General features: G+C 43.5%; 1 protein-coding gene across 1 annotated transcript in view; it reads left to right on the plus strand.

Annotated features, from left to right (window-relative positions):
- The window catches only part of PHEX (phosphate regulating endopeptidase homolog, X-linked), a 186,118-nt gene that overhangs the window by 149,044 nt on the left and 24,831 nt on the right, over positions 1–12,243 (plus strand). Inside the window, exons 16-17 of the mRNA XM_006899531.1 lie at positions 9,545–9,599; positions 11,908–11,975. Of these exons, the coding sequence (XP_006899593.1) occupies positions 9,545–9,599; positions 11,908–11,975 (123 nt within the window). The remainder of the gene's footprint in view (positions 1–9,544; positions 9,600–11,907; positions 11,976–12,243) is intronic.

Raw genomic sequence — 12,243 nt, forward strand, 5'->3', positions numbered from 1 at the left:
TCTTGTGTTTGGTGGACAGTGTAGGAGATTTGCTCTTCTTGGTCAGGCGATGGTCTGAGAGAGTGTGTCTGGGTAAACACAGAAGGGGCAGTGGGGGACAAGCAGAGGGTGGGGGCTGGACCTGGCTGAGGTCTGTATACTGGGAGTCCCTAAATGGGTCCTCACAGCACCAGATGTGGGCAGGGGAGCACAACTCGGCATTGACCCTACCCTCTTGCCTCCCCTGGTAAACTCATTGTTGTGTGAATTCTAAGGAATGTGGGAGCCACGGAAGGAATAACCATGGTTGGCACTCTAATGGCTAAGGAACCACAGATCCAATGCATATGCTTTTAAATCAGCTCATGTGCTTAGAAAAACTACACATTGAGAGGAAGACAGATGAAGAGCCAGTGCATTTGAACTGTGGTGTTGGTGGAGAGTATGAAAAGGCCCCACAGCTACCAGCAAAACAAATTGGTCCAAGAAGTTACATAACCAGAACGTTGCTTGGAAGTGAAGATGATGAGACTTGGGTTTACTTCATTTGAACAGGTCATCAAGAAAAAAATAATTGCTAGAAAAGCCCATTAAGGTTGGTAGATTGTCCATGAGAATAAGATGAAGCCCCTTAATAAGTTGGATTGATTAATGGATGGACCGGTGGGTCGGTAGATGGATGGATGGGTGGGTGGGTGGATGGATGGATACAAAGCAGCCCCCATGAAGACGATTCAGGACTGTGTAGCATGTGGTTCTTGTGTACAGAAGGTCACTGTGAACCACAGCTGCATCTACAACAACTAACAACTATGCAGTGTGACTGACCACTGATGAGGTGTATAGGTGAATTTGAAAGCTCCCTGGGCAGTTGAAGAACAACAGCCCATTTCTGAATATTGTGATGACACACCTTGCACATAAAATCACAGTAAAAGACAATGCATATCTCCTCCCTAAGGCCTCACCCTAACTAAAGGGGGAAGACTAAGCAGATATGGGAAGAAGTGGGGAGCTCTTACAAGCACTGCTGAGCTCTGGATTGGAGAAGCAGCTCTCCCTTTGTGGGAGCTGAGAGTAGTGAGGTTAAGTGGACGGAAGTAGGAGCCCGAGGAGGAGGGTGATGCCTATGGTCTCCTGGGTACAATGCCCTGTGCTTGGTGGGCTCTGCAGGGTGAGGACAAGGGGGACAGGGACTTGGTGGATCTGTGGGCTGTGATGACCTGGGGTGACCGCGTCCCACCTCAGGGGTGATCAGAGCTCATGAGGAGGTAAGAGTTGTGGCGTCAGGACTCAGGGTGGGTGGCAGGGCCCTTACTGTTAGCAGCCAGGATCTGGATCTGGAGTACGCTGGGTGGCAGAGGTTTCCGGCTGGTCGAGAGACTGGGTCGATTCATTGTTGTAGCCCGGAACGAGCACCTTCTTGCAGATGCTGCAGCTCCAGGAGGTGTTCTCTTTCTTCAACGGGCCCGGCCTGGGCACGAAGCCAGGGAACCCGCATTCCTTCAGGGGCCTGAAAGCTGAGCGCCTGATCTCGGGGGAGGCCTTCTGTTTCTTCTTGTCGGGTTCCTCAAACGATAGGGGCTCCTCCGCCTTCCTCTTGCCGTTGGGGCACTGTTGCAGAGCCTGCAGGACCATTTCCTTCGAGCAGGGGTCTAGATGCTGCTGGAAGGGGGTTCTCTTGGCTCATTGGGCGGGTTGGCTACGAGGGGCGCTCTGCGTTCCCCAGGGCGTGCGATCTTGACTGTTACTGGGCTCCACACGCGCCTTGAGTGGCAGGCGGCCCCCAGCGTGTGCTTTACGTAGTAGGTCTCCCAGGGATTCCAGAAATCAGGGCCCAGAAAGGCCGCTTGCTGGGGGAGTATCTGAAGGCTTCACACACCAGCAGCTTCCACAAGTTGTTGGTTCCCCCTCCCTGCGGGACCCTGCCTAGTATCGGGACCCTGCACAATGGCGGGGTGTGTTGCCAGTGCCCGAGGTGGTTACAGTGGGGCTGCGACAAACCCTGGGGGCCCGGGTAGGGGGTGGGTGGACACATGGCTCACCATGGTCGGACGTGAGGCGTATTGGGGCACGGCCAGGAGTCTTGGCAAGTAGTTGCCCATGTGGAAAGGACGAGGTGTGAGTCTCAGGATCGCTCGCGCTCCGGATATCCCTCGGTTTCCGAGAAGCGGGTGAAGCGGCTTCCGGCTTGGCGCTGAGGCGGGCGTGCGGGTGACTTTAGAACGTGAGGGAGGGGCACGTGGCATGGGGAGGCACCGGGGGCTCTCTGCTCGTGGATCAGGCATCGCAGCCGGGAGAACCCCCGAGGACATTGCCCATCTTTTCGCCTCTGAAATGCTGGTAGATTAGAACTACACGTCCTTGAGTTGGCAGTGCAGCTTCTTAACATTAGGACACCATAGCTCCCTGCATCAAGCATTTCAAACCCATGTGAAATGAACTCTGTCTTAGTTCTCCAGCACTGCTGGGGGAGAAACACCACAAGTGTTTAAGAAGTAGACATTTCTTGTGAGTTCAGCAGACCCACCAGGGGCAGCAGCTCTAGGGGAAGGCTTGCGCTCTGAGGGAAGGTTCTGGTCGGCTCGCAACAGCTGTGGTCTCCGCTTTGCTGGAAGATGCTCTTCTGTCTTGGCATCAGTTTTCTTCAAGGTCTAGGAGATTGTCAATGATGGTATCCGAGTCCCCTTCTTTCTTGGAGGTAGACAGTTTCTTTCTTCCACTCTCCTCCTCTCTTCTGTCCTCTTTCTTTCCATGAGCTTGTTACTGGTGCTGAGCAACATGGAATTGGAATGGACCTATGACTGACCTCCAGTGGGGTTTTAAAGGCAGTAAATCCCAGGGGAAGAGATTTCTCGTCCTTGTCCCATGGAGCATCTTGTGAATTCAAACTGCGTGTTTTGGGGATTGCAGTGCATCTCCACACCATCAGGCAACTGTGCCTGGATCCGGCAGGGAGGTGGCTTAAGAGAAATCTCTTTTGCAAGCTAACTTTCTTATATAACCAACTATTGGATCATCATGAGTAAAACCTTAATTGTGTCTTCTTTATTTTAATGTGTTTTTTTTGCTTTTTTCATCTATGTTACTATTTTAATGAAAGTTTACAGAAAAGTTGGGATTTCACTCATTCATTATTGCTCGTTGGCCTCCCTCTTTCTCCCTTCCCCCTCCCCGAGTCCACTGTGTAATGCAACTCTCACTTTTGTCTTGACCCTCACAAATTCACCGTTCTGCAAATAATAAAACAATGGTGTGTTGGGGATTGAAAAGGTGTCACACATGGAAGGATAACTTAGTCGACCTTTTCATCCAGAAAGGCACTGGGACTCTATTGGATTCAGGCTGGTGACCCACATTCCTGTAGGATCACTGTCAGCTCAGCCAGATCCAGCTGAAGGCTGTCCTGGGGGACACAACGTGGGAAACCCTGTACCTGTCCAGAGGTATGGGAAGCACCAGGTGCCTGGTCTGGCTGAGCGAGAACATCCGTCTCAGCAGGTTCTCCAGGCCAGTACTGTTCACTGGGTTTCCACAGAACCTGCAGTACGGGAGTTGGGAGCAGAGACTCAAGGCCGGCAGGACGGCAGTGAGGTGGGAGTCTTGAGACCCTACGTCCACTTACATACAGGTGGTCCAGAGTGGCTGAGGTTCTGTCTAGCAGAACTCTGAGCAGTTCAGGGTTAAAATTGGCCAGGATGACTTTTCTCAAATCAAGGGACATGAGATTACTGGTGCAGGGCATGAGAACAGGCAAATGAGTTCCGATACTAACCACGAGCAGTTTTTGATCAAGAGAGTTTGCAAGGCAGTGCCCAGATGCCTGACGGCCTGGTCCAGGTGTCCTTCCGGGAACATGACAGAGACCTGTTCGAGGCACTCGAGCTGGTGGAGGTGGAGGAACTGAGATGTGAATTGAGTGCAGAGATTGTCCACCTCCCGCACAGCTCGAGAAATGCAGGCATTCCTGATGCATCTACAAAGATGGGATTTGTTCACAGGAACCATCTGTCCCAGGTAAGGAGCGAAGGTCCTGGAGCTCCAGGCTAGGATTGATGTCCACCTCCTGGACACCGTCAAGCTAAATCTTTTCCTGGATCTTCTCCATGATTCAAGTAGCCTTTCCAAGAATGTCAGCTTCCTACGTAAAGCTGGCCAGAGCTTTTCCCTTTTTGACCCTACTAATGCAGTATTTGAGCACTGCTCTTGACAAGCTCTCTTGAATCCCAGATCTACTATGAGCGTGTAGACATGAAGAGATTGTGAGTCTCCTGACCTTGGATCATTAAGGAGCTCCCAGAATTCAGTGGCTTGTTTCATGTCTCTGAGTTCCAGAGGCCTTTAGAAACTTTTCCAATAGCTCTCACACTGGCAGATTTTATCCACTTTGCTGAAACTTAGTCAATCAGGATACCAAAACCCCATCCAGTACACCTTTTAGGATGGGTGAGTGAGGCTGCTGACCCTCTATACAAGCCCTCCGGAGCAGTCAGTGGAAAGATCAGGCCTGCCCCATAACCTGCCCTCCAGGTGCTCCTGCTGGAGATGGCCTCCATGATGAGTACTGGGACTCCAGAGCCCATATGACCCACTCGTTGTACTTCAGGAGCCTCTGGTTGGCCAGGTCAAAGAGGCTGTTCAGAGAGGAGCTGCTCGTGTTGAAGACTCTGCTCAGATCCGGTGCTGATTGAAAATTGAGAAGGTCATTGTAATTAGTCTACACTGAATTCAAGCAGGGGACTGTAACACACCAAGCTCTTGAGTGTCTCCTTACCATCTTAGAAAGTGGCGTAATCCTTTCTGAATACCCTCTTTTCTTCAGATTCAAACACCCAGTAAAAGAAGATCTAGGATCTTCAAGTCAGGATACTCACTGAAGAATTGCACAATGTGCAGGTGTATGAGTAGTTTCAAGTCCGAGAACTAGAGGCCCACTGGCATCTAGCGAGGTGATGGATCCAGATGGAATCATGGCAGGATAGACCACAATTAGAGCATCCTTATGTCCTCCCTTCGGCCTACCTCCAAGGATACTACATTCAACCTGATTGGCTGCTAGATCTGATGTATTCAGGAGACCATTACATCTCATCATGTAGGAGAGATTAAATTTAAGCAATTCATGTCATTTAGGTGATTGTTTTTGTTATGTGCCATCAATCTCCTCACAATGCCTAGCCACATTCTTCCTCACAAAGTCCAGCCTCTTGAGTGATCTGTTCCACATACAGATTAAAAAAGTATGGAAACAAGATGCTTCCCTGGCATTCTTCTTTTCTAATTTTGAGCCATACAGTGTTTCCTTGCTCTGTTCTGACGAATGCTTCCTGGTCCACATATAGGTATTGCATGAGCACAATCGAGTGTTCTGGGATTTCCATTCTTCTCAAGGTTATCTCCGATATGTTGTGATCCACACAGTCATGTGCCTTTGCATAGTCATGAACATAGACAAGCATTTCTCTGGTATTCTTTGCTTTCAGCCAGGATCCATATGGTCACATTATTCGTCATAATGTCTCTGGTGCCACAGCCTCTTTGAAACTTTTGTGTGTTTCTGACATTTCCTTGTCAATATCCTGTTACAGTCCTTTTTTAGATAATCTTCAGGATTCTGCATTCAGGGTATATCAGTAGTACTGTTTGATAATTTACACACTCTGTTGCACCACTCTCTTTTGGATTCAGCACAACTATGGTTTCCTTCTAGTCACCCGGCCAGATAGTTGTCCTTCTAATTACAAAGGCATAAAACACACAAAAAAACCTAGAGCTCTGTTGGCCTAGTGGCAAGAAGTTGCATTACAATCCCAGAGGTACACAGTTAGAATCCACCAGATCCTCTGCTGAAGAAGGAGGGGCAATCTTCTCCTGTACCATTCAGATTCGATTTGACGGTACACGCAGAAAAAAATAATAAAAATTGTAAGAAAACCCTAACAAACTTAAAAAGCCGGCATTTCTTTTCCAATTATTTATTACATCTGACTTTGTTAAATATAATAGTCAGGACTAATATAATAATAAATATAATAGTTATAATATAATAATTATAATCGTTGGGATTCTGTCTATCCCCCCCTAACAGAGGCATATCTACAGCATGGCAGATAATGGAGTGTTTCCTGGGTGCTGTTCACAAGGAGCGCTGCTGAACAGTTTGCATTCACTACATAGGGTAAAACAGAGATTCTGAATTAGGAACGCAGGAACATTACAGAGGGTTTCTCATTTGTCGCTCTTGATACAGCCTTTTGCATTCCCAGCTCTGAGGGCTTGTAACTGTAGCTTCTGGAATCACCCCAGAGTGAAAATGTATTACAAGGACAAGGCACACATTTCCCCCACTCATCTGTGTTGAGGGCCAGCTACATAATTTCCAGGACCCCTTGTTAAGAAAGACACTCTGGTGTCATAGTTAAGAGTTGAGCTGCTGATCGAAAAAAAATATATATGTGGTTTGAACCCGCCAGCTGCACACTCCACAGGAGAAAAATGAGCACTCTGCTCCCATTAAAATTGAAAGCATCAGACTTCTGATGAGGCAATTCCAATAGTGTCCATAGGAATCAGAGCAGTAAGTTTCATTTCTTGACAGAAAGCAGGAAACAGTGCTCTTAGATGTCCTAAAATATAAAGCTTTGGCCCTTCTTTCATGGGTCTCTCTTCAGCTTCTCCACTGCTTTTGATATGTCTTTTAATGCTGTGCTCTACCACCCATCTCTCAGTTTATTACAGTCTAGGGGTGTGTGTGGTGCTGTCACGCTGGAAGCTATACCACTGGCCTCTCAAATGGGTTCCTCTTTGTGGACAGGTTTCAGTGCACCTTCCAGGCTAATACTAGGGCAAAAAGCCTGGAGTTCTTCTGCTGAAAAGTAGCTGGTGAAACCCACTGGATCACAATAATATGTTGTCTGATCCTCCCAATTTGGCAGGCATTAAATATACATAGTCACTATAACAATGAACTTGAGCATATCTGTTAATGTATCTGTGGTCGTTCAGATAGTGCATGAGAAGGCAACACTTTGTTCTGATGTATGAGGAGCCACCGTCAGTGAGGTAGTTTGATGAACACTAACAACAATAAGGAAAATAAAATCTTTATTTTTTTTACTTTTTTGATCTGCAATATTAATTACAATTTATTTCTTTTTGCTCTTCAGTCCTTCTCTTCTTATCCTTGTTAACATCCCAATATTGTTTCTAGTTGTGTGTAGATCTTTACTTAGCTTTTTTACAAGAAAGATGAAAATTGTTAACAGCGTGAAATTTCCCTGTCTCTCTTTTTTTGTAATGGTACTTTTAGATACATATATAAGAGCATTTAAAGGTCAAGGACTATAGGCTTTAGTATAGATTGAAACTCGACATCAAGAAGACAAAGATTTTCACCACTGGGCCAATTGGCAGCATCATGATAGAAGGAGAAGAGATTGAAATTGTTAACAATTTCAGGTTGTTTGTTTCCACAAGCAACACTTTTGCCACCAGCAATCAGGAAATTAAAAAAAAAAAAACCACAACAAATTGCTCTGTGAAAATCTACTGTCAAGGACCTCTCCAGAGTACTGGAAAGCAACATTGTCAGTCTAGAGACTAAGGTGCATCTGATCCAAGTAGTGATCTTTTCAATTGCTTGCTATGTATCAGAGAAGTCAACAATGACTAAGGATGATAGAAGAAGAATCAATGCCTTTGAGTTGTGTTGCTGGGGAACGATATTGAACATACTACTTCCTCCCAAGATAACAAACAGATCTGTCCTTGTGATGGTGAAATCAGACTGCTTCTTTCAGGAAGGATTTTATTTTTTTTAAATTTGTTTATTATACTAATGACAGTTTACAGAGATTTAGGATTTCTAGTCATTCATTGTTTCACTTCTCTCCCTGCCCACCCCCTCTTGCTCTTTGGAGGCAAAGATTTTGAAGCTCTGTCTCATATACTTTGGGCATGTTGCCAGGCAGGACCTTGGAAAAGGACTTCTTGCTTGGAAGGGTGGAAAGACAGAGGAAGACCCTGGATGACATGGATTATTTCAGTTAACTGAGGTCATGAGGCTAGATGTGTCATTAGTGAAGTGCGACAGTGAAGTTGCATCAGGATAGGGTGGGGTCCAGAGCTGTTGTATATAAGGTTGCTATGAGTCGTAGGCATCTTGACATCATATAACAGCAACAACAATACAGGCAAGTAACATGAATCAATGGGCAACATCATGGTAGATGGAGAAGAAAGAAGTTGTCAATCATCTTAATCTTGATTGAATCCAAAATCAATACCCCTGGCTCCAGTAGCCAGGAAATCATAAGACATAGTGTTGGAAAAGTCTGCTGTCAAGTGCTAGAGCAGCGATGTCAGTTTGAAGACTAAGGTGCATCTGATCAAAGTCATAGTATTTTCAGTTACTTGGTATGGAGCTGAAAGTTAGACAGTTATGGGGTTATATATTTTGATGTTGGGAGGTGTGAGGGAAATGGAAAGAATCTGTTCTTGAAAACAGTATATTTAAATTTTGTAAATAAACTAGTAAAAAATTTTAAAACTTAGAGCGAGGGAAAAAAAAGAATGACTGAAGGTTCAATGCCTTGGTGTTGCAGACGAATGTCCTGTGGACAACCTATGGGAGAAAATTGTCTCAGAAAAGATGTAGCTGAAGTGGTCCTTGGCTGCAAGTGGAGGTCTCACAGGGCTCATATACTTAAGGCGTGTTGTTAGGAGGGGCACATTCTTGGAAAAGGACATCATGTTTGGAAAGGTGAAGGGTCAGCAAAAAAGAGGAAGACCCTCAATGAGATTGATTGACACAGTGACTGGAATGGTGGACTTGAGTGTGTCAGAGGTGGTGGGGTTGTCCCAGGATATTGCAAGGATTCCTTGTTCATAGGGTCACGATGACCCGTAGTCAGTTCGACTGCACTTAACAGCCACAACAACTTGAGTCAGGAAAATATGATGAGGTTCTTTGGTCATTGTTCATGTCTCTTCAAACTCCATTGTCTCCTTTTGATGATCAGGACAAGTTTTGGGTTGAATTGAAAACATGGTCTCTCCTCAGTGTTTGAGATCTGGCTTATTTAGCCATCAGGCATCCTTGATTACCTTGCCCTCCCTTGGAGTCTCAATGAATACTCACCCTCTGGCTATGAGTTTTCCAGAATTCTGGGCTCTTGGAGCACTTTGGACCCTCTATATCAATGGACCATCTCAGGAGTAACTGCACGTTTTACCACTGTCTCCTTCATTTCCCTACATGCTCTGATGCTCTCTGAGGCATTATGTGGGAAAATACAGATTCAAACAGTAAAATGACGAAGAATTTTAAGAGGGTGACAGTAGAGCAATGAGTCAGGTGCAAGAGCCTTCTGATATGCTTGCACAGCTGGCTCTAGAAGCTAGCTCTTTCTACATTGAGGGTATCAGGATCGTTTTTTGCACTATTGTAAACAGAGTATCATCACTGAGACAGGTCTCTTAGAGGGCTCTAGCTGCTAGCATGTCATTTTCAGTTACTCAGTCTCTGTAGCCTTAACGTTAAATGCTTGTTGGCCTTGTCTTCCAGGATTTCCAGCAGGAGAGCTCCAGAAGCCTTTCTTTTGGGGAACAGAATATCCTCGGTATGGAACCTAGTAAGGAAGCCAGCTACTGAGAAAGGCGGATGGAGAGTACACTGTTTTGTCAGAGAACAGATGACCGTATTTCTATGCAAATAGTGGTTCTTTTTTTTAATCGAACGATACAACTCTTTCACATTCATTTCCTGTACACATTATGTGTATACATTATTTATTTGAATGTATTTTATGCAAAAATACAGTATAAAGTAAAAAAGCAAAGTCAACCGTGACTCAGCAGAAGGAAGGTATGGAATCTGACATGTGTTGGCCCTACTCTCCCACTTGATCATTTTCTGATCCTTGTGGCTAGAGTATATGGATGGGAAGCAACGTCAGCTTGTTAGGGAGTAGTTTTCATGTTGAGGCATTGACTCACACTACAGAATTTCTGGAATCTGAACTGATGTAAGTGAGCTGAAACCCTTCCAAATGAGAAAGCAGAACAAGAAAAGGAAGGCAAAGTGCTTGTAGTATGGCAAAGAGTGAGGACGGCCCAAATGGTGTTTGAAGGGGAGCAGAGGGAGAAAACTGAGGCAAATTTTGTTGAAGTTTGATACTAGAGGATTCTGGGTGATAGGCCAGGAGCTTAGACACTAACAGGTAATAGAAAATATTGACGTATTCAGCATGTTGTTGTTATGTGCCATTGAATTGCCTGCAACTCATAGCGACCCTAAACCCTGCTCTATCCAATGTCAACCTTATTATGTCAGACACAGCTATCCCCATTACCCCAGTAATTGAATCAATCCATCTCATCAAGGGTCTTCTTCTCCTGCACAGTCCCTCCATTAAACACACAAATTGGTTTAATTATTTTATTTTTGAATAACAGATTTTTTAAAATATGTCTGCTGATAAAAATCTAGGCCTTGATTTTACTATTAAAGTGATCACATAGCAAGGCTTAGTCATATACTATTACTTTTTCTTCTCTTTTCTACATGATTGTGATTTTATAACAGAGAATTCACACGTACACTGTTTTCAGAATTGAAAAATCTCTTTGCAGCAAGGAGGCTCTTAAGTAGTTCTTAAGAAACATTTATTGTAGAAGTTTCTGTAAGCTTTCATTGTGCCTAAAATTCGTCTATTCAACAGTATTGACTAAGGTTTTTTGAGGACTCAATAGTATTCTTAGATATGAGAGACCTAGAAATACAAAATGTTACATGATGCTCCAGTGATAACTTCTGGTTTAGATGTTAGCACTCTGTAAAAGTAGAAGTTGATTATATAGATCTATGATTGAAATGCACGATTTTACTCTTACTCTTTTAATGAAGGTTTGCCATGATGGAATTACCTTGCAGGAAAGAAATTACAATGGCAAGAATTGCCGCCAAGGGGAAAAATTAAATCTTACATCACTTCATTGGGTATAGTTGAGACAAACAATTAGCATGTTAAGGATTATTATGTCCTGTAATAACATGTTGCTTCAAAAATTTCCATTTCTTCCAGTTATGTGCCCTCTCCATTTGCTGGGTGACTCTGATGTAGCATGTCCGGAATTAACTGGAAAATATTTCTAGTTTACCTGCAAATCTCATGAAGAATCCTTATAGTATGGACTTTAAGTAGTCTTATGTAATCCTCATGCACAGCTTAAATATTTAACATAGCTCATGTAGAGATCTACCCCTTATATGAAATGCCAAAGTTAATTGGTTAACCAAACCTTTGCTACATTTTTATTGTGTGAAAAGAATTTAGTAGTGAATGAGTTATTAAAGGGTTTGGCTTTTGTGGAACTAAGTTGTAGTTGGGAGAGAAAATAACAGGCAAAAATGCAGATACAAATATACATACTTAATTCCTCCAATGTAGATAATTTTATATCTACTGCTACATAACAAAATACTCTCAAGTAATTTCTTTAGTCAAGTGTTTGGGGTTCTTGATCTCTTCGTTGGCCTCTTTCTCTGTCTCCCTCTAACTAATAGTTAAATTTGATACTACATCTGACTTCCAGAAGGGTAGAAAATGAAAGCCTCGTACCAGGGCCCAGAAGTCATTCCCTGCCACTCCCTCTGTTGGGAGCAAATACGTATAGTCATAGTGACAATGGTAGCATTTCTACTTTCTTTGTTCATTTCAATAGTTGAAATGAACTGTGTTTAGTATTTTTGCTTGTTTTGGGTTTTGGTTTTGTTTTTTTTAATTTCTGTAGGTGTAATTTTTAGATTGCTTTTACTCAGGTTTCTAGAAAGTAGGTTGTTTGTGGTTTTATTTAACAAAAATTTAAAAAATAAAGTTCTAAGTTTCATGCTTGTAATCTTCTAAAAATTCGGTATTTATCCTATAGATCTCTGAGTTATGGTGCAATAGGAGTAATTGTTGGACATGAATTTACACATGGATTTGATAATAATGGTAAGTAGTGGTTCATTTTATAAATGAGTTGCCTATGTAATAATGTTGACTATTTTGGAGTTAATTGTTGCTATTATCTTTGCATACCACTATGTGTCATCATATATGAAAGATTGTCCATAGTAATTTGATTGCTGATTGAAAACATTCTCACATTTCTTTTTTTAAAAAAAATTATTACATTTTATTAATTTTAATTTACATTTCCAGAGATTTTGGGTTTTCATTCATTCATTGTTGCACTATTTTCTCTACCCCAGTTCGTTCT

Source organism: Elephantulus edwardii, unplaced genomic scaffold (assembly GCF_000299155.1).
Source record: "Elephantulus edwardii isolate Elephantulus edwardi_28Jun2011 unplaced genomic scaffold, EleEdw1.0 scaffold00260, whole genome shotgun sequence".
In the NCBI taxonomy this organism is placed as follows: domain Eukaryota; kingdom Metazoa; phylum Chordata; class Mammalia; order Macroscelidea; family Macroscelididae; genus Elephantulus; species Elephantulus edwardii.